This window comes from Microchirus variegatus (assembly GCF_963457635.1).
Source record: "Microchirus variegatus genome assembly, chromosome: 10".
Classification (NCBI taxonomy): domain Eukaryota; kingdom Metazoa; phylum Chordata; class Actinopteri; order Pleuronectiformes; family Soleidae; genus Microchirus; species Microchirus variegatus.
The window spans coordinates 18934533-18957169 of NC_139811.1; the positions used below are offsets into that span (position 1 = coordinate 18934533).

The 22637-nt window shown below is 43.6% G+C and overlaps 1 protein-coding gene across 1 annotated transcript in view; it reads left to right on the forward strand.

The window, feature by feature from the left end:
• spop (speckle type BTB/POZ protein) overlaps positions 1-22395 on the forward strand; it is a gene marked incomplete at both ends in the record, with an annotated part of 45921 nt that extends 23526 nt beyond the window's left edge. The window contains 5 exons of the mRNA XM_083896911.1: positions 9862-10039; positions 16017-16072; positions 18447-18569; positions 19583-19725; positions 22251-22395. Of these exons, the coding sequence (XP_083753037.1) occupies positions 9862-10039; positions 16017-16072; positions 18447-18569; positions 19583-19725; positions 22251-22395 (645 nt within the window). The remainder of the gene's footprint in view (positions 1-9861; positions 10040-16016; positions 16073-18446; positions 18570-19582; positions 19726-22250) is intronic.
• Positions 22396-22637: the final 242 nt, after the last annotated feature.

Here is a 22637-nt window from a genome sequence, read left to right on the forward strand (position 1 = left end):
AGAGTGTAATTCTTTTACCTGACCATTCAGACATGAAGCAGAAAAGGTGCTCTTATTTTGTCTGTATTTTGTAATCAAAGAATAGCAAGGTTTACCTACTACATTCTCTAGTGCAGTACCTGTACCCATTTTCTTGCATTTCTTACCCAAACAACGTCAAAGTTGGCACCGCACAAAATCGAACCTTTAGTCAGTCACCCGCCATGTTTGAGGCCTGTCAATCAATGTGTTGGACAGTTATACAGATCGAGAGATGTCCCTTGTATTTATAGACAGATATAAAGTAATGGAAAAAAGATGGCTATAAAAAAATATCATCTCTTCGACCTGGACATGTGACCACTCTATATGGTTTCCACTATACCAAGAATTAATGAATAAGTTAATGAATAATATTCTACTTTAAGATATGTCTTTTCTTCTTTTTTTTTTTAATATATGCAATAAATTAACATCAAAACGTTCAGGAGTATGCTAATCAACTGCATCTATATGTATGCAGTGTGCGGAGATTTCACTGTAGAAAGATGCAAGGAGAAAGTGGAGGAGGTTGACAATGACCAAAGATGACAGCAAATAGCGTGAAGACTGTCAGGGCAGCCAGTGTGTCTAAATAACCAGGTGCTCCGATTTAGTTTCTGCCTGGTTAAACAGTGGAATAATTGGTCAAGTTAGCCAGTAATTAGACCGGCTTCACCATGCTGCATCTGAGAGCCCAGCAACGGCTCCACCATGCTAATTGGGCTATTTATACTGAGACACATTGACCGGGCCCACAGGCTTCCTTTCCAATTTGTTTTTTTCAGCACTTGTTTATTTATTAATTTTTTTTCAGTGTACTCAGGCCAGTGCTGGGTTTGCCACTCTCCTCCCCCTCTCTCAAAGCCATTTTTCATCCTAACTTGAGCTCACTGAACTTTTGTCCTTAGCCCTTTTCGTCTTTGTCTGTATGTCTTCGTATAGCTGTCTCACCCGTTTTCCTCTCCATTTTATTTCTACTCGCTCTCCTCCTCTTGCGCACACACAGCGGCTTCTTTTCTCCCAGCCTGTCTGTAATGCTAATCAGTATTTTATGAATGTCAGTGTGTGTGCTTGGAACGTTGTCTCCCTCATGTGATTTTGTGTGTTAAGCATTCCTCTGAGAATATGTGGAGATGGATGAATGTCAGGCAGCCAGACCTGCATCTTTTCTGGATAATTGTGTGATTAATAGAGCCAGCTGTGAAAACCGGACTGTCTTGTCAGAACATGTTGTCCCACATCACTTTTAAGGACATTATTTACACTTGGATTACTTTCCTGGAGACTTGCCTAAACCTAAACATAACTAATTTCCCCAACCCCTAACCTCAATTAAAGCGGCCATAGGACGGAAGTTCCACATAACATTGTTTTTAGTGTATCTGCGCCATTACCTCGTTTATGAAGCCCTGAAGTTTCGAAACAAACAGTTCAGCCACTGCTGAGAACGCTGTGTTGTATTGTAATCTCGGACTCAGCGAGATCTCTGAAAAAACCTGTTCTCGTTACGCCAATGGCATTTCTCCTGAACAGCGGATCCTCCTCGTCCGGGCACTAGGCAGGCACATCCAGTTTGCATATATTGTACCGCAGAAGAAGAAAAACGTCCGTTGTGGAGGTGTGTCACTTGTGGCAGTGTCTTGGGGGAGCTGTGGCCTTGAGGCAAGGCACCTGCCTTGGGTTAAATGCAGTAATTAAATTCCTAGTATACGCAAGTATACATGGCCAATAAGCACGGTTCTTGTTCTTCTTCCTCTTCTTCTGACTCTGGGTCAGACTCCGGGTCAAACTCCGGGTCAAAGGCAGGGAGTCGTGACGAAGCCCTTTTTAAACATTGTTAAAACAATGTTTTGATAATGAGTAGCAGTGCATCCACCGTTCCAGAGGGGGGAGCTGCGCTTCTGAAAGCGTGTGTGCTGATTACGTCACTTCCAGGTTTTGGCCAATCACAAGACAGTTAGGAAAGCTCTCGTTGGCTGGCAAAACAACGCAGTCTGTCTTCTGGGTGTGAGATTTCAGTCTGAAACACCGCGGCTGAGGAGAGCTTCAGTGAGGAGAGATTTCCATTTGCTCGTTTCCAGCATCTAGGAGGTTTTTGACAATAAAAACAAGTTAATATTTGTAAGTAGACCTCCATAACTCACATATATGGCTACTTTAAAATCTAATTGAGGGGTGGGTATTTTATACCTTTGCCATACGGGTGCCAGAATTTAACCATGAACTAAACTAAAAAAGCCATGACCCTCAAGAAGCAGCACACACACCCACACGTACACACACGGAAAAATACTTTGAACACTCTTTTCTTGTAAGTCACATTTCCGTCTCCCTGTGTGCCTGTAATTTCAGGTCCAGAAATGAGCTCCTGCTTATGAGAAACCATCTTCTAACTGAAGATCCCTCTAATAGCTCGCTCACACCTTCATCCCCATGGCCTCGATCAGTTCTGTCTCTCTGCTTTTTATTTTCCCTATATCTTCGCTTTTTCTCACTTTACTCCTCTATTTTATTATCTTTCCCTCTCTCCCTCTTTCTGTCCCCTTCAGGCTAACCCTCAAACCTCCATCAGGAGCAAACAAGGTTCCTTGACATTCAATTTCCTGCTAGCCATGTACTTCTCTACTGTATGTGCTTCTTCTCCCTTTCTAGAAGTCTTTTTGTGCAAGGTGAATAGGTTGCACGAAGGCTTCATTGGGTGAATGGGTGGGAGTGGGTGGGATGTTTCCTATTTTGTGTGGTGGGAAGGGTGTGGCTCTCGCTTTAACAGTAAAGTGACAACAAACAGAGATTAGCTTCCATTTTTTCTGCTATCATCTCAGTATAGTCTGCTGAATCTATTCATTAGCAACATTAGGTATACATGGATGATTCTCACTACAATTCTCTCATGTCTTTATTAAAGTTGCACACATTTGTCTTTTTCAATGAAGTAAAAACTTGTCAACACAGATATTCATTAAGGTTCTCAGAAGTTGAAACAATTAAAATATTGTAATAATGGCTAAATCGTTGGCACTTTTACTCTTGAAACATTGATTATTCATTGCTAACCTGTGTACATCGATGCCTTATTGGTGCTTGCCACTTGGGACAACTAAAATATATTTTTTTATTTGAAGTAGTTAAATGCGTTTTCATGTACTTTTACTACAAATTGCACATAAACAAAGCAGCCAATTGATTATGTTCCCCAAAGCTATAGCTTAGTAATTCATATTTTGTTTTGATGGCACAGCAAGCAGGAAGAAAACTGCAAGTCAGTCAATTCAGGCAGTCAGAAATTACTCAGTAATGTGTGTGTGTGTGTGTGTGTGTGTGTAGTGAGTCCTGTTGAGAGATAAATGAGTCTGGTTGACTTTGTCTGGAACAGGTGGTGAAGTCAGCAGGGAAGACATACAGACAACTCTCATGTACACACACAAACAGAGACACACACACTCAATTTGCCTTCAATGCTGATTTTCTGGCTTGTTTGAGAGTGTAGCCAGTCTGATTGGATAAATGGGGAAGAATAGGTTGCTTTGAATAGCCCCCATATCGAGTGGCTGATGTATTGATTACCGAGGCAGAGGACCCACATTAATCATTCACAGCATGTATGATTGACTGATTTTTTGTGTGTCTTTTTATGAACATGGCATGTTTTGCATTAGAAACTCTGTGTGAACCATTGGGTGTATTAAAGGAACAGTTCACACTTATTACGTCTTATGTGACATCCTGAGATTCGATTGCACATGCACATTTGTGACGTCTGATTTCGAGACCACAGAGTGTGTTTACATGCACACTAAGAAAATGATTACTGGCAATAATCGGGTAACTGGAATAGACCGTATAAGGTGTATACATGTCTCTAAGAAATCTGAGTATTGACAGAAACCTAGGTGTGTTAAACAGGTTTTTCAAAAACCGATAACGGCAAGAAACCGATAATGAATATCGGTTTATTCCGTTTACATAAGCACTTGAATAACCAGATAACTACAAAAACCCGATAATCGTTTTTTTATAGTGTGCATGTTAACGCACTGAAGAGATGTATCTGTTGTCCATGCGTTTGGGTATGTGTCATATGTTTGTGTGCAAGACGGGAAGATTAGTGAATCAATACTGTACTCACACTGCTGTAACATGAAATGAGATTCTAACTGTAATGATTTAGTGGCGTGGACCCGAAAGCAGACGGAGACGGAAAGCTATTTCAAAACAATATAAATTTATTTACAAAATGTGTAACAAAAAACGACTTCCCAAAAGTGGGAAGCGATAGGGGATAGATGGAGGAATAGGAGGAAAATTGTCCTTGCAGCTACTGCGGGGGTGACTCGGCAGGTCGGCGGAAATCCAGAGTGGAAACAACTCACGAACGTGGCACAGGAGATCCCAGGAGAATAGGGAGACCGGAACAGCCAAGGAGTTGAAGACCAGCAGGAGACGTGACGACCTGGAGCGAAGACGAACGGGTAAGTAACTTTGTAAGGTAAGTTCAACGAGAGAGCTAGCAGCATGTCTTTACCCATGTAAGTTTAAAAACGATCTGACACCGGTGAGGAGAAATGGCTCCGCCTTTAAGCCCCGCTGATTACACATCTGGTGCAGGTGAGGAGGAGCCGCGCAGGTGCAAGTGATCACCGGTGTCTGGGAACTGGGTCAGCCACGCCCCCTGCAGAGTCAGAGGAGAGGGGAAAAAACAGCAGCCACAAAAAACAACACTAATAATAAAATTGAGGAGAAGGTGCAGGTGGAATCGTGACAGTACCTCCCCCTCAAAGAGCGCCTCCTGGCGCTAGGCCAGGCTTATCCGGATGGGACCGATGGAAGTCCCTCAGCAAATCTTTGTCCAGGATGAAATGGCGTGGGACCCAAGATCTCTCCTCCGGGCCGTACCCCTTCCAGTCGACGAGGTACTGGTGACCCCGGCCCCTGCGTCGGCTGTCCAGGATACGGCTGGCTGTGTAGGCCTCCCCCCCGTCGATAAACCTGGGTGGAGGAGGAGGGTTGGAGGGTGGGACCAGGTCCGACTCCTCCACTGGTTTAAGGAGTGAGACGTGGAAGGTCGGGTGGACTCGTAGAGCTCTAGGAAGCTTCAGGCGGGCGGCGGACCTGTTGACCATCCGCTCGATGACGAACGGCCCAATGAAACGAGGCGCCAACTTCCGGGACTCGACCTGCAGGGGAAGGTCTTTAGACGACAGCCATACCTTCTGTCCCGGTCGATAGTCTGGAGCCGGGATACGGTGGCGATTGGCCTGCCTCTGGCTCTGGATGGAAGATCGTTGAAGGGATGACCGGACCTTTCTCCACACCGCGTGGCACCGGCGAAGGTAGCTCTGGACAGAAGGGACGGCAACCTCCTCCTCCTGGAAGTCGAAGAGGGGTGGTTGGTAGCCCAGGGTCGCCATGAATGGGGAGATGCCGGTAGATGCGGAGACCAGGGAATTGTGCGCGTATTCCACCCATGGAAGCATGGAACTCCAGGAGGCGGGGTGGCGGGCGGCGACACAACGGAGGGCACTCTCCATGCTTTGGTTGGCCCGCTCTGTTTGGCCGTTAGACTGGGGGTGATACCCGGACGTGAGGCTGGTGGACGCCCCCAACGCCGAGCAGAACGCCTTCCAGACCTGGGAAGTGAACTGAGGCCCTCTGTCTGAGACGATGTCCTGCGGGAACCCGTGGAGTCGGAAGACGTGTTCGACTAGAAGGTCCCCCGTCTCGATGGCAGTTGGGAGCTTGGTGAGCGGTATGTAGTGGACGGACTTCGAAAACCGGTCCACCACCGTCAGGACCGTGGTGTTTAGGCGAGACGGTGGTAGACCGGTAACGAAGTCTACCGCAATGTGGGACCAGGGACGACGTGGGATGGAGAGCGGCTGCAGGAGACCAGCTGGAGGGCGGTTCGAGGTCTTCCCTCGGGCACAGACGGGACAGGCTCGGACGAACTCGGCAGTGTCCTGAGGCATGGAGGACCACCAAAATCGCTGGCGGAGGAACCGGAGAGTGCGATTGAGGCCGGGATGACATGTGAGCTTAGAACCATGTGCCCACTCTAACACCTCCGATCGTGCCGCGCCCGGGACGAAGAGCCGATTGGGAGGACCGTCTCCTGGGTCTGGCTCCGCTCCTTGGGCCAGACGAACCCTCTCCTCCACCGGCCAGGCAGCGGCTCCCACGATGCAAGCTGGGGGAATGATCGGCTCGGGAGACAGAGAAGGTGGATCAGGTGAGAATAGTCGAGATAGTGCGTCCGGTTTAACGTTCCTTGACCCAGGTCGGAAGGTAAGGGTAAAAACAAATCTCCCCAGGAACAGGGCCCAACGTGCCTGCCTGGAGTTGAGACGTTTAGCGTCTCGTAAATAAGATAAGTTTTTATGGTCTGTCCAAACGATAAAAGGAAAAGACGCACCTTCCAACCAATGTCGCCACTCTTGGAGTGCCAGCACGACCGCCAACAGCTCCCTGTTCCCCACGTCATAGTTCGCCTCGGCCGGGGAAAGGCGTCGGCTGAAGAAAGCGCATGGGTGCAGCTTTTGGTCGGCAGGCGAGCGTTGCGAGAGGACGGCCCCAACTCCAGTGTCGGAGGCGTCGACCTCGACAACAAACTGTAGGGAAGAGTCAGGGTGGGAGAGGATAGGTGCAGATGTGAACAGTACCTTGAGTCTCTGGAAGGAATTCTCGGCGTCATCGGACCAGCAGAATGGTTGCAGCGGAGAGGTGAGTCGAGTGAGGGGTCCAGCCACCTTGCTGTAGTCCCGGATGAATCGCCGGTAGAAGTTCGCGAATCCAAGGAATCGCTGCAGCTGCTTTCGGTTGGAGGGGGTCGGCCAGTCCCTCACCGCGCTGATCTTGGCCGGATCTGGAGACAGCTTACCCTGGTCGATAATGAAGCCAAGGAAAGGAACTGAGGAAGCGTGGAAGACGCACTTCTCTGCCTTGGCATACAGCTTGTTCTCCAGCAGTCTTTGCAGCACCATGCGGACATGCTGGACGTGTTCCTGCTCGGACTCCGAGAAGATGAGGATGTCATCCAAATACACGAACAGGAATTTGTCCAGCATGTCACGCAGAATGTCGTTGACTAGGTGCTGAAAGACTGCTGGAGCGTTCGTTAATCCAAAAGGCATGACAAGGTATTCAAAATGTCCCATTGGCGTGTTGAAGGCGGTCTTCCATTCATCGCCCTCTTTGACGCGAACCAGATGGTACGCGTTGCGAAGGTCAAGTTTGGAGAATACTTTAGCCTTGCACAGAGGGCTGAAGGCAGCGTCCATGAGCGGCAGCGCGTATTTGTTATGGACCGTGATCTCATTGAGACCACGATAGTCGATACAAGGGCGCAGAGTACCATCCTTCTTCTGAACAAAGAAAAAACCGGCTCCGACAGGGGATGAAGAGGGACGAATGAGACCAGCGGCCAGAGACTGGTTGACATATTCTTCCATGCATGAGCGTTCGGTCTGGGAGAGGTTATACAGCCGTCGGGAAGGTAATGTGGACCCCGGAAGCAGGTCAATGCCGCAGTCGTATGGTCGATGGGGAGGAAGAGAGAGAGCCAGGTCCTTGGAGAACACCTCCCCGAGGTCGTGGTACGCCGCCGGAATCGTGGAAAGATCTGGTGGCTTGGGAACCGGAACCGGAGTGGTCGAAGGAGCGGGCAGTGCTGAGCGGAGGCAGCGGGAGTGACATGGAACGCTCCAGCTGGAGAGTTGCCCAGACGACCAGTCGAACCGAGGATTGTGGAGCGCCAACCAGGGCAGACCCAGCACGATCGGGGAGGAAGACGACGGAATCAGGAACAATTGAAGTAGCTCGTGGTGGTTGCCGGACAGGACCAGGGCGATGGGTCTGGTGCGATGAGTGACTGTGGCCAGGATCTTGCCGTCGAGGTCGTGGATCTCCTTCGGAGTCTCGAGCGGGATCGTGGGGATCCCGGCCTGGAGGGCAGTGTCCAAGTCCAGGAAACAGTCGTCTGCGCCAGAATCGACCAGACAGGGGAGCGTGATCGACTTCTGGTCCCACCGGAGTTGACCTGGGAGGATCACACGTTTCTTTGTGGCCCGGGAAACGGCACCGCCTGCCAACACTCCTGCGTGTGTTGGAGGGCTTAGTCCTTTAGGGCGTACTGGACAGTTTGCCCGTTGATGGCCCAGTTCGCCGCAGTAGAGGCAGGCCCCGCTTCTCACCCTCACCGTCCGCTCCGCGGAGGTGAGTCGAGTACTCCCCAGCTGCATCGGTTCAGATGAACCAGGAAAGGTAGGAAAAGAAGGCAGAGGAATGGGAACCGGATTGTGGGGACGTGAGTGGCTAGTGACGCGCCGGCTACTCGCCGTTCTCTCTCGATCCCTCTCCTGGATGCGATTATCGAGCATGATACACAAGGCAATGAGTGAATCTAAATCGTGGGCGTCGTTCCGTGTTGCTAGTTCATCGCGTAATTCTCTATTCAGATTTCTAACGAACATAGCGCGCAGCGCCGCGTCGTTCCACGAACTCTCCGCAGCGTGAATGCGGAACTGAATAGAAAAATCAGCCACCGATGAATTACCCTGTTTGGTGTTGATTAGTTTGGAGGAAATATCGGACTCCTGAAGAGAGTGATCGAAAACTTTGCACAACTGGCTGGTGAACGACGAGTAACTAACTGAAGCGGGGGCTGCGTTGGATAGCGTGGCCGTTGCCCACTGAGCGGCTCGCCCCGACAATAAGTTTACCACGAAGGCAATTCTGGCGTTGTCATCGGGGTAGGTGCGTGGTTGTAAGCTAAAAACTAGCGAACATTGAAAAAGGAAGCTTGTGCATTTACCAATCTCCCCGGAGAATCGTTCGGGGATGGGAACAAAAGGTTCCCGCGGCGAACTAGTGGAAGTGGCTAAGCTAGTGCTACTAGCCGCAACTACCCGCTCCGCGCTAGCGGACACGGAAGTGGCGGAGGCTACGGGAGGGTTAGCAGCATTAGCCATGAGTTCGCGGAGTGAAAGGGAGACCTTCGAAAGCATCTGACTATGGCGCCCGATGAGTACGCCCTGAGCGGAAATAGCCTGCTTACACGCGTCAAAGTCCGCTGGGTCCATGTTGGTCAGATCGTTATGTAATGATTTAGTGGCGTGGACCCGAAAGCAGACGGAGACGGAAAGCTATTTCAAAACAATATAAATTTATTTACAAAATGTGTAACAAAAAACGACTTCCCAAAAGTGGGAAGCGATAGGGGATAGATGGAGGAATAGGAGGAAAATTGTCCTTGCAGCTACTGCGGGGGTGACTCGGCAGGTCGGCGGAAATCCAGAGTGGAAACAACTCACGAACGTGGCACAGGAGATCCCAGGAGAATAGGGAGACCGGAACAGCCAAGGAGTTGAAGACCAGCAGGAGACGTGACGACCTGGAGCGAAGACGAACGGGTAAGTAACTTTGTAAGGTAAGTTCAACGAGAGAGCTAGCAGCATGTCTTTACCCATGTAAGTTTAAAAACGATCTGACACCGGTGAGGAGAAATGGCTCCGCCTTTAAGCCCCGCTGATTACACATCTGGTGCAGGTGAGGAGGAGCCGCGCAGGTGCAAGTGATCACCGGTGTCTGGGAACTGGGTCAGCCACGCCCCCTGCAGAGTCAGAGGAGAGGGGAAAAAACAGCAGCCACAAAAAACAACACTAATAATAAAATTGAGGAGAAGGTGCAGGTGGAATCGTGACACTAACAGTCATAACAAAAGAGCTCATATATTGATCAGTGTAATGTTGTGGTCGTGGTTACACACATAACTTGCCGTTCCCAAACCAGCTAATAACACAAATATACTGATGAATATTACTTACGTAATATGTATTTTGTTTCCAGGTGAGTGTGGTGCAGGACTCTGTCAATGTCTCAGGCCAGACATCGATGAATTTGGTGAGGGTTCCTGACTGCAGGCTGGCCGAGGAGCTTGGGGATTTGTGGGAAAACTCGAGATTCACTGACTGCTCCCTGTCTGTTGCTGGCCAGAAATTCCAGGCCCACAAAGCCATCTTGGCAGGTGACTATATATTTTCATCCATTACATCTTGAATGTGTGTCTATGGATCGCAGAAAAAAAGCAATGTTAGTCAACATTGTGTAATGCCACCCAATGCTGAAGGCCCTTACTAACACTGAACCACGTCACATCATGCATACATGTGTAAAGACTTTATTGGGGTTTATAATCTTTACTATCAAACCATGTTTACCTGAATCGTGTAGGATATTTGTGTCCTCAAACTTTTGTTATTCACAACTCTGGAGCAGGGTTTATGAGACGATGTTATCATTGGTCTTCACAGTTATGCTACAAACAAGCAATGAACTATTACTTGTTGTAATTAGCACAGCATTATCTATTTTTTCCCCCCTTGGAAAATTTGAACACTTCAATTAATGTTAATGGTTAGTGATCATTGTAATTGGTTGATGATAATATACTGTTTAATTCTAAATTACTCTACATTATTCTAATGTAATAAATAGAAAATAAATGTATAGAAAGTCCAGACGATTTGCTTGGAGTGTTATACTGCGGTATGTAAAATTAAAAATTAAATGAGTTGTTTATGCCAGCTGGTGCAAGGTACATAATAATAGCTTTAATAGTGAGATGACTTTTACATTAATGTATGTGGTGGAATTTGTAATCATTGATTGGTGGAGAGTTTGTCATTATCATTTCAGGCTTCATTTCACAGTTTTGGTTTCAGTCTAAATACTATTTCAAATGCTTTTCTACCATGAATTAAATTTCAGGGGAAATACTAATACAAATTTTCAATTTCAATGAATACTTTTACTTTCCACAGGGATGGTTAAATTTAAATAAATTGAATATCCACAAAAGAATTGGCTATTGACACCTACAGCAACTGTGTTTCTTCTCCGGCTCTCAGGAATCAATTTTGATCAAACATGGTCACGTAGCCACTTGCAAAAAACAAACATGATTCATTTTGAACAATTAGCTGCAGATATTGGCATAGCCAGGATCAGAGAGTGAAAAGTTTGAGGAAACTGGTGAACTGTGTCTCTGTGGAGGCAAGGGGGAGGCTGTTCATTATTGGATTTGTTGAAGTGTGTGTGTGTGTGTGTGTGTGTGTGTGTGTGTGTGTGTGTGTGCGTGCGCACATAAGCGCGTGCGTAAGTGTGCGTGAGTGTGGAGCCATTTTAATTATGTGCTGCTGTGGTTTGGGGTACCACCACCCTCCCCATCCTCCCTTCTCTCTCTCTCTGCTCTGTCCAAAGTCCGTCCACCTCGTTATTCCCCCTTCTCGGTCATTCCCGTGACAACTCTCCTGGTTGTTAATCGCCGTGGAGACGGACAGAGAGGGATCAAACGATGGAGGCAGAGCAAACCAAATTGGCTCCACTTTGACCATGTGATCTTTAAACCACCTTCTCTTCTGTCTCTTACCTTCTCTTTATTCCCCTTTCTCTTCCTTTCCTACCTTTTTCCCTGTCCACCATAATGTTCCCCTTTCATACTGTCTTTGCCTTTGTTTCCCACTGCTTTCATTGTTCCTCTTGTTCTGTTCTACCTTTTGATTTTTGTTCACATATCCCTTTGTTATTTGTCTTCCTGTCTGTCTTAAATTCTAGATTAGACTTTGCCTTTCCTATCCCTCCTCTCACTTCCTGTCACCCTCTCCCTGTCTTGCTGTCTCAGTAGACTCATGCAGAGATCCTGCCGTATTACAAGTAAGATGACCCCACATTATGCCGCCTTTGCTTGTTTACAGGGAACTGAACAAAGCCAACACGATAACGCTTGCTCCCCTGTATGATTGCTGAGAGTATGCAGGTGTTCTTTAATCAGCATCTAGCCTACAATGCCGGCTGTTTTTTATTGGTAAAACAAATGTTGATTTGGCACTGTTACTACCTCTGGTTGAACAATGAAACTGTGTTCATAGCTTTTATGCAACCTTGAACAGCCTGTATGAAAGAGGCGTGTCTCTCGTTTCCACTCCTCCTGTTTGTTACTGCAGGATGAGCTCACCAGTGCTGAGCTACAACAGACAAACTTATAGTAGTTTTGTCCCTGTAGTCCACCTGGGTATTCAGAGGAAAGTTTGGTTTCAAAGCAGACATTTCTTAGCTTGTCTTATAGTTAAAGCAGTAATAAATTATAATGTGAGCTTTCGTTGAAACTACCTGATGTGTAGAAAAGATTGATTCCAATATCATGCTCCTGTTCCTGATATGTCTTCTTGTAATTGTTAATCATGATAAAGCATGGTCATGCTCATATAAATTACCCACATCTATAGCAAACCTATGGTTGTCTTGAAGTCTCAGTATTCTGTCACTAAACTCTTCTTGGTTCTCTGATATGTAGATTTATAGTTTTCACCAACTAGACTCTATCGCTGCTGAATTATTTTCACGGATCAAAAAGACAGTGCAGTGTGAGGTAGAGAGAAGTGTATCATTTTTGTCTATTTTACTGATCTACTTAACAATCCTGACAGGTAAATAGTTAATCACAACTTTATTCTCCTCGTTGTAGTCTGTTCTCCTGACACTTACTGTCAATCTTTTATACAGTCATAAAATTAAACAAGTTCGGAACTTTCTTTTCTGAGTATAAAGTTCAATGTTTATGCCCAGTATTCCTGCTTTTCTTTGACTCTTTGTTTCTTGCTTAACCTTGTGTGTTACTCACCACAGCATATTTCAAATGTGCTTCTGAAAGCTACAGCATGTGCAGCTGTAGTGACTATGTTGTTTATTCCTTCATGGTTGATTGATTGATTGTTTTTCAGAAACTATGCCCTGCCCAATTGGGCTTACAGGACACCATTATTTAGAAATACACACCAGTCAGCAAGAGTAGAACATAAATTACAAATGATATTCAATGAAATGTAACCTGCCGAACAGTTTTCCAGGCTTTACAGCCAATGTATATAACTACAACATAAAGCTCTATTCTGTTCTATCATCTGAACATTTCCACATTTTAAAAGAGGTGTTTTTAATTCATCTTAATGAGGTCAAAACAGTGTGACTCATTTTCAATTTCACCAAATTCACAGAACCCGTTTTCTGCATTAACTTATTTAACTGTAAATGTTCAACTTCACAGGGAAAAAAAGATTCCTGTTCTTTACACTGCTGACCTTTTGATACGTTTGCTATAATGAAAGATTCAGCACAGTAATTATTCTGGATTTGAATATACTGTATGTCTTCTTGTCATTTTTTGTCAAATTTAATCAGTGATTTAGTTGTAATTGTGTCCATGCTGGATGATAAAATACTGCATCTATTGCATCTTTCATTTCACATTTGTGTCTCAATGCCCCTGGAATCCATATCGTCCTGAACAGACAGAACTGGAGCAAATGTATGAACACTTAAAGAATGGCATTCAGCTCTAATCTGTATGGAATCTGATACTTTAAATTCTTCATATCATCATGGGAGAAACACATGCATCATAGAGTTGAGAGCAGGTGAAATAACCTTTGCATACTTGAAGCTTATTGACAATAGAACGTAGAGTTTTGCCTGCTGAAATGGAGAAAAATTTAATTTCGATATTGTAGTATAAATTGCTAATACATATTGGTATTAGTAGATATATTTTTTTTAAATGAAATAGTAGGACAAAGACAGGATTTACCAGTAACATTAATTAAGGTTCCCTGAAATTAATGTTTTTGTTTTTATTTCAGATTATTATCAACCTCCATGACACAAGATAAATCAGTAAACAGGGTTCACAAAGGTCCTTGAAAACTTTGAAAGTTTGTGAATTAAAAAAATAAATAAAATAACAATAATAATTTAAGGCCCTTGAAACTTTTTGAACATTGCTCTAAATAGACATGGGTCATTGTAAGTGCTTGGATTTTGTGCAAGAAAGAAGTTAAGTTGACATTTAGCTTAGACATTGCTTGATATGTATGTTGAGTAGGCCTACGCAGAACAAACATTGAGTCATAATGTAAACTGTACACTGTCTCTCTCTGCTGTTGATGTGAGATAACCTGCAGAAAAATGAGGGAGTAATGTTAGAGAGAGCAAATTATGTGATGCCTGGGAAATGCAAATTTCAAGTTCTCCGGCTCACCAAAGACAACTATAAAGAGTGGCTTGACCAAGATCCCAAGGACAATCACTTGGCCAGATGCACAGAGCGTGCTCCAAATCAATGACAGTGGAAACCATTGGCTCTTACAAGTTGTCCTACTATCTTAAGCTGTCTCAACACACTTAGTCCTTGAATTTGAGGGGTTTGGTCTTGGAACGTCCTTGAAAAGTCCTTGATTTTGATGTCAACCAAGGTGTGTGAACCCTGATTATAATGCACACCTAAATTTGCTTTCCTAATTTCAAGAGCGAGGTCATTCCCAAAAGTAGGGGAGAGCGAGAACATCATCTTGCTTTACACCAAAAAGAGTACTAGATAAATCATTTTGTATGTTATTTACTTCTAAACAATCAGGAGGGCAATGATTTAAATGAAGATGGCTACTATGGCAGCAGTGGCTGACATAAAATCACTTCAGTCCATTGTTAATGCACTCATTGTGGCCCCATTTTGCTTATCCTCACTATAATACTTGTTTGTGGCTTGTGCAAAGTTGATGGATGACACCATGTTTCCAAATGTGTAATTAATTTGGTAGCTAGGTCTGCAGTTAATAACTGATTATTAAGCACTTAAATTAATTAGCATACCACTGTCTTTGACACACACTTAATAATGTGTTAAACTTTGTTAAAATTTAATCACTAGTTAATTAGGCATATATTAGAAAGCAGTTATATAAAGGGTTACCCAGTGAGCCCATTATCAGACAAAGTGAACCGTATCAAAAGAAGATGGCAGTGGCTGATATTTAGTGAAAGACCACACTGTAACCTTTGTCGAGGCACATTCTTCCTCTGCTGGTAAACAACTGGTAATCAGCTTCAGCCTCAAATCCATCTCTGAGATTCAGCCTCTTGCCTGTGCCAGAACTAACAACAGTCACAGACCGGATGATTGAGAAAGTGTATGGTTTCATTGCCTGAAGCAGAACTCTGCAGACTTGTCATACAGCAGTGATTTCAAGCAACAGAAACTGGACAGATTTATGTCATTTGAAGCCCTGATCAAATAACCATCGCCGTACAGTCTGTGCAGGAGATTAAACATAACCTCTCTTGTTGGAGTCACGTCAGCGATCATTAGAGAGAAAACATACTGTGAAGCAGTTCAATAAGTTATTAGTAACCTCATCTTTGTAGTGATCAAAATGCAACATGTTGTTGCTGTTTTATCAATGAGTGCAATTTTTTTGATTTATTTAAACAAATAATGTTCTGTATTCACTTTGAATATTTACAATGTGTCAATCAATAATGGAAACATCTAGGGGAAAAATGTAAAATAATATAGTATATCTTACTACATTACAACAGCTCTTGTACATGTGCCACCACTTTGACTTATTTTCTGTAAATTGAAGCTTAAGCTAAAATATATTTTTAGCATAAGCTAAAATATATTTTCCTCAAGAGTAATTGTAATCTGTGGCAAACAGTTTTGGCTTTTGTATACATAAGTGAGTGAATGAAAGAAAAACTAATTTTCAACAATATCTGTAGTTAATGATGTAAATAAACCTCCAGAATCCTCTATGTTGCAGTGTTAGACTAGTTTGTGTTGAGTGACAGCAGGTGACTGTGTTATTAAAAGGGAAGACAGACCCTAATTAAAGAATAATGCATCAAATAAGATCCAGTCAACGCAGTCTATCAGCATTTTAAAACGTGCTAAACAATCCTGGGAAGTCGTCATAAATGTGTCAGCAGGAAGGAGCTGAAGTCGACTTTTTACACACGATGCTTCCTCTGCCGTTTCTGCTGTCAATCATCCTGCTCTGGCCCTGTGGCAGGCTGTTAACAGATATCAGAGAGCTCACCATGTATCAACATTACACACAATAACAAATTCCTCTTCTGTCTTTTTGTTTCCCTCCTTTCTCTGTCAGCTCGCTCACCGGTGTTCAGTGCCATGTTTGAGCATGAGATGGAAGAGAGTATGAAGGTAAGTCAAACACTTGACTCTGTTGTTCCTCTTTCCTCAGAGGTGAGTTGAATATTTAAATCCCAGTATTTATTTCTGTTGATTCAGGATGTGCTCATGTCTGAAAAAGTTTTCTGCATGTGTTTCTTCGTGTTGTGTTGAATGCAGCTCTATATATGATGTCCTTAAAACCTGTACATACACGTTTGTGTGATTACTGTGATTTTTAAATTATTCTGAAAGGTGTTATTTCCACGATGATTTTTATGAGATAATGTAAAACTCAGTGACGTGAGGTGTGCTGCACGGCTGTGAACTGTGTTCTGAGTCGGCTCCTGTGTTCTGTTTCAACAAGTATGATCAGGCTAACTCCATCTCCTCCGTCTCCTCCCATGTCCTAAACAGTGAATACCAACTTCTCAAACAGACAATTCAGAATTCTAATATTTAAACACAATAAATTAAATCAATTCATCCACCAATCTATCCTGCTGCTAAACCAGAATCCATGAACCGTTAAATAACATCAAGCCTACGGACCATTACGATGCATGGTATTTTCTGTCCTCACTGTTGTTTGTGTGTGTGTTTGTATGTTTTGTCTTAACATAACGTAGCGTAGCGACTGTCCAGGATGCTAGCATTTCCTGCTAGTTTGTCTGTTAGCAGTTAGCACAGCAGCCGCAAAGTTCATCTTTATATCACCAAACTATGCAGCTGAATATGTCTGCAAAGACACATGGGTGAATTCCACTGTGCTGCGTCCTGATATGACCAAGACTTAATGGCTGACCGTGCAAGTGTGAATCTGCTGTGTTCCTGATATTTGATAATATTGGCCCATAAATAGCGATTTATATTATCAGTATTCTTTACACAAAGTGGAAGTGAAAAATAAAAAAATCAAACAAACAAATCTAAAATGATAGATAAACAAATGCAGGATTTTCCTCTGTTTGTCTTTTTTTTAATGTGAATGTGTCTTTTTTTGTGCATGTGTGCACATGTGTGATGCAGAGAGCCTTCGTGCCACACTTGGTTGTGTTCATATGAAAGGAGGTGGAGGGGAGATTGAACCTTGGTGATTTAGCCGTCATGTCAGCGGAATATTGATGCCTGTGTGGCTCAAATGGGGAAATTATAAAGCACAGAGCCAGGAAATGCATCTTAATTGCTGTTTAAGTGGGCGTCTTCATCAGAACAAGAGAGAGGGTGGGCCGTGTCCCTATACAATTTAGAGAAAACAGATAGATGGGTTAACACTCTTCTGCAGCGCTGATGATACTTTATAGTATCTGTGCAGCACATCTACATGGAAGAGAGACAAATGAGCTCCTAAGGAAACCCTACTAGATGGCTGCTCTGTGAATAGAGGCAAGCTTCAGATAACTATGTAAGTGTTGTCTATTTATGAGATACAGTTGAGAGCTTGACTTCGCAATAAAGTCCTGTTAGTTTGTCTCATGTGACTCAGTGTGTTTGTATGGTGCTATTTTCCCCCTTTCATTATTTCGTTAGCACTCCAACGCACTTTGCTGTCAAAAATTTGCAGCAAGAAATTAGTCAAGTTTAAATCATGTGTTGGTGAAACCCACCCTTCTTCCTGGATTGTGCACATGAGCCAGAAAACACATTCTGTGACAAAAGAAGATTACTTTTTAAGCAAGACTCTGAGGTCAGTTTAGAAACTTTTAGTACACTTTTAGTTAAAATTGTGTGTAATCTGAATTTCTATGACAGCGCACAGTAATAGACATTGTCCTGTAAACACAACACAGTCCGTTTCAGACTCTCACTCCATTATTTCTCAGTGTGTTTATGTTGCTGTTGAGTGGTCAGAGTTGTCACAAATGCACTAAGCTGCTGGTACACTCAACCTGACCCTGCTAAAATGCCTCTGGTCACTGTGGTTACGATAAAGCACCGTTATAATTGGTTTACTGCTTTGTTCTGCCTCTCAGTGCACAGGCAAAGGTTCAGGTTACTGTCACAGTGCCACTGAACGATAAAGCCTACTTTTCTGGCTGCGGGCACTGTCAAGGAATGAATGCTCAGGATTAATTTTCAGGAATCGGCTGAAAAGAATCAAATAAATGTTCTGTTTTTCTGAAACGTGTTCAGACTGTTTAGAGAATCCTTCATTTTTTTTTATTCTCATTTGACACTTGGAAGTTGTTTGACTGACTGCATGGCTGACTGTCCTTGTGTGTGTGTGTGCTAAACAAGGTTTAAGGTTTAATTCAGATGGAGCTGGGGACATTCACATGAAATAAAAAAAAAAAACCACTCTGCTGCTGTGCATGTTTTTGAAGGATTGTCAAAGCATATTTTTCCTCTCTTTCCTTTTATTTTGTTAAACTTTGTGCATTCTCCCCTGTTCTTTCCTCCCATTCAGAACCGGGTGGAGATAAATGACATGGAGCCAGATGTCTTCAAAGAGATGATGTGCTTCATCTACACAGGCAATGCCCCCAACCTGGACAAGATGGCTGATGACCTGCTGGCTGCAGCTGACAAGGTACAGAGTGTATGTGGGTGTGTGTGCGTGCACCTGTTTCTGTGTACATTTACTCACAGAACAGATTGCATAATAATGTCCTCAATTATATAAAAACTAAATTATTAGTACCCACACTAGGAAAATCAAAACCTACCCACTGTGACTGTATATAATTATATCTATACTCTATTCTATCCTGTATGTTTAATTAATCTAAAACCACTTTGCCCTTCTCTCTTTTGGTTGAGACCATAATTTCTAGTGAAATCCTGCAAACAAGGAGGGGGGCGTGGCCTGAACATGAGAGTAGCCTCAGATAAACTCACCACTATCTAAAGTACATTGTGTTTAAGAACACCATAGTATACTTACAAGCACTTACACACAATTACAATTTCTAAAATGATTTCAAACCTAAAGCACATGATAAAATAGTGCAATGTTGTACATTAATACATTAATTTGTATTACTTATCAATCAGGTAGTTGGCACGATAATAATATAATAATCCGTGCTGTAAAATAAGTGTAATATGTATATATATATGTATATATATATATATATATTTTTTAAAGAAAATAGAGTTAAAAAAATATAATGGAATTTGAAAACAAAACAAACAAAAAAAACGGATTTCCTAGGGCTCAATTTAATGTCAGTTTGCCTTTGGGACACCCTGATCTGAGGGAATTATTATTATTCTAACTATTGGTCTTCTTTAATCCATATCAGTGCCTTAACATTATTATTGCTGACTGTTTTAAAAAAAAAAAAAAAACCTGAAGTGAGCATGAATACAATAGAAGGCATTTTCTTAATCAAGCTCAGTGGAAACTCAGGCTGTCACTTTTCCTTCTCTTGGCCATATATTTTCTTATTCAATTTAGCCGTTGTTGCTGCTGCAGTCGAGCAATTCTGTGTTTCCACATCATTACACAGTGCGACAACTGTTGTTAGTGGCAGCGTTGTTTAAGTAATTTAGTTTACCTGCTGTTTCTCCTCTATCTCCTGCACTCTCTGTCATTGGCAGTATGCACTGGAGAGGCTGAGGGTGATGTGTGAGGACACTCTGTGTACAAGTCTGTCTGTGGAGAACGCAGCAGAGATCCTCATCCTCGCTGACCTACACAGTGCCCACCAGCTCAAGACGCAGGCTGTGGACTTTATAAACTAGTGAGTTATGCTTCCACACTGGAATCCTTCATCTCCAGAACTACTTCCTTACTTATGCAAACATTTATGTTATGTCAGACATTCATACACTTAGTTTTTTTTGTTAAAGAAGGTTATTAATTCCAGTGGGACCAATTTTGTGTTTCCGGAGGAAATTTAATTTCATCCCCAGCTCAGACCATTTTGCTGCCGTATCATATTGGATCGTTTAGCAGTAAACCTCAACTGCTGATGTTAATCATGTTGCAAGCCGCCTGTTTAGGTAAGAAGGTGCCTATTAGCATCAATGCCACTATTTACGTCCAAGGAGAGGTGATTGATCCAGCATCTAAAAGCCCATTTGAAGCAAGAGGCTTTCTCACAGTCACTACCTAAATTGCTCATCACTTTCCCTCTTGTTATGTGAATTCTCTGTCTCACAGCCAGACACATTTTACATCCCTTTGTCCATTCCTCTGTCCTCTCTCTGCAGCTTTACGCCATCTTTTGGCGTTGTTCCCAAATGGGCTCCATCTTCCTATCTTCTGTGTTTACTCCCATCCTCATTCTCTCCTATTCTCCGATTCTGTGTGTAAGAACTCATGTGTGCCTAAAGGTGTTCAGTAATGCAGATTTCTGCCCCTAATCCCTGTCATTAATTGTGGTTATGGGCGTTATGACAGTTTAATTTGCGACAGTGTTGTTGTGGTGGAAGGAAAATTGGCCACGGGGGACTCCTGGCCAGCAAAGCGTTATCAACCCTCCTCCTGCGGACACAATCGACAGCAACAAGAGCAACAAAACAAAAATCAATTTAGAGGATGAATACAGAAAACAGATGACATGGAGGAACCAATAATCCTCCCCGCAGTAGCACCTCAACCTCTTTCCAGACCAGTCGTTACAAGCAGCTTACAGTCATTTAGTCGAGACAATAGGAGTCCTCTTTATCCTACCTGGTTTTCAATTATTTATCCTCTCCAGGGGTGTAGCAGAGAGCAAAGGCATCCACACTCTCTTACCCACTATGTTTATAGAAAAGAGTTCACCCATTTTTCTTTTAGCTCAACATGTATCTTAATATTTATATGAATTAGTTGAATAAAGCAGGACAGGTGGCACCAGGGCATGAGTATTGGAAGTAAGACTCTTTTAATGCAAAAATGCAAACAAACCGCACTTTCTTGAAATTAGTATTATTGATAATTGTGGTGGTTTGTGTCTTTATTGCGGCTGACTGGAGGTCAGAGCTTCTTTTTGATTTACTGTCACATTGCTGCTGCTCCACACATCCCTCTGTCCCGTCATGTCCCTCTCTCTGCACTTTCATTACTCTCCCTTACCTCCCATATTTTTTTTAATTAATTAATTTATTTGTCGCTGCTGCTGTTGTCTGCTTCTCTCTCTCCTTGGTACACCCTTCCTCCTTCCTTTCCCACTGTGGCTGCTCTTCTCGTGCCCTTTTGTTGGCCTGTTGCTCAGCCTCAGCACACCAGCCATTACTGTAAGCAGGGGTTCACGTCCTCCACAGAGAATAGGGTCACAGGTTGGCTGGAGGTCTGGGGCTGCTGTGTGGAGAGCAAATGACCACACACAAACACACAGGCATGCGCACGCACGCACACACACACACACACACACACACACACACACACACACACACACACACACACACACACACACACACACACACACACACACACACACACACGCACACACAACTGAGTGCCAAGAAAAGACATAAACACAAGTGTGAACTCACACATGCTGTTGTGTACGATGAAACAAGGAAAAATGTCATTAAAGGCCACACAGTTGCGTGCGTGATACTGCAGCTTAGTGCCACGAGGGTGCCAGGAGGGTGAGGACTGCCACAGGGTCTATCGGGGGAAACTCAGATCTGTAGGAGATGATGATGAAGACCGAAACTCATCAGCGATTAATTACAAGATTTTTTCAGCTGTTTGTACTTTTTTACTTTTTTATATATTATTTTTGTTTTGTTTTTGGCCTTCATAGTAGTTTATTGTGATAAACCACAGGGAATCAAAAATGCTCCATAGGGTTCCCTTGCCTTGTATTTTTTTTACTGGTGAATAAAGAATTAAATAATAATAATTCTGCTGAACAGAAAACTAAGGAACAGCATTTCTGGTCAAAGTGTTCATTGCTTCAGTCACATGTAATGAGAGGTTAAGAAAAAAGAAGGCGAAGAACCAGGGCTCTAATGTGATTCAAAAAAAAAACTATGACTAAACATACATTTTGGTGACATATTTCTGGTGTAGGAATGTTTGCTTTTTTTTTTTCTCTCATAAAATGACCTTCTGGTTTTAACATTTAAAAATATAAAGTAAATAACAGCTCTGCCAGCTGGTATGACAAACCCTCAGAGCTGTGTACCCCACAGATGGAGTCATATCATCCCAAACTTTTCAGAGACTCATGTTTGTGCACTTATTGTGTTAATCCTATCTGTTTTCCTTTAATATTTTCTCACATTTTTCTATTGTGTATCCCCCACCCCCGTTGTACTTTTCTCACAGTCATGCGTCTGATGTGATGGAGACATCAGGCTGGAAGTCCGTGGTGATCTCTCACCCACACCTGGTAGCAGAGGCCTATCACTCCCTGGCCTCAGGCCAGTGCCCTTTCCTGGGTCTCCCAAGGAAACGCCTCAAACAGTCCTAGTGGTCTGGACGGACACTCTTCAGTCCTGACCCTGCTGTGTCCTTCTGTACCAGTGACCTCACTGCTCCTCTCTGTCAGCCCTCCTCGTGCTCTAGTAGCATCCAGAGATGCCGGACTGATACCCAGGACTAGGCTATGGCTGTAGACAGAGGAGCTCAGCTGGGCAGAACAGAGACTGATGCCATAGAGGAGGTAGTTCATGTCTCTGTAGACGGGGATGGGGTGTTATTTTTATTTAAGAT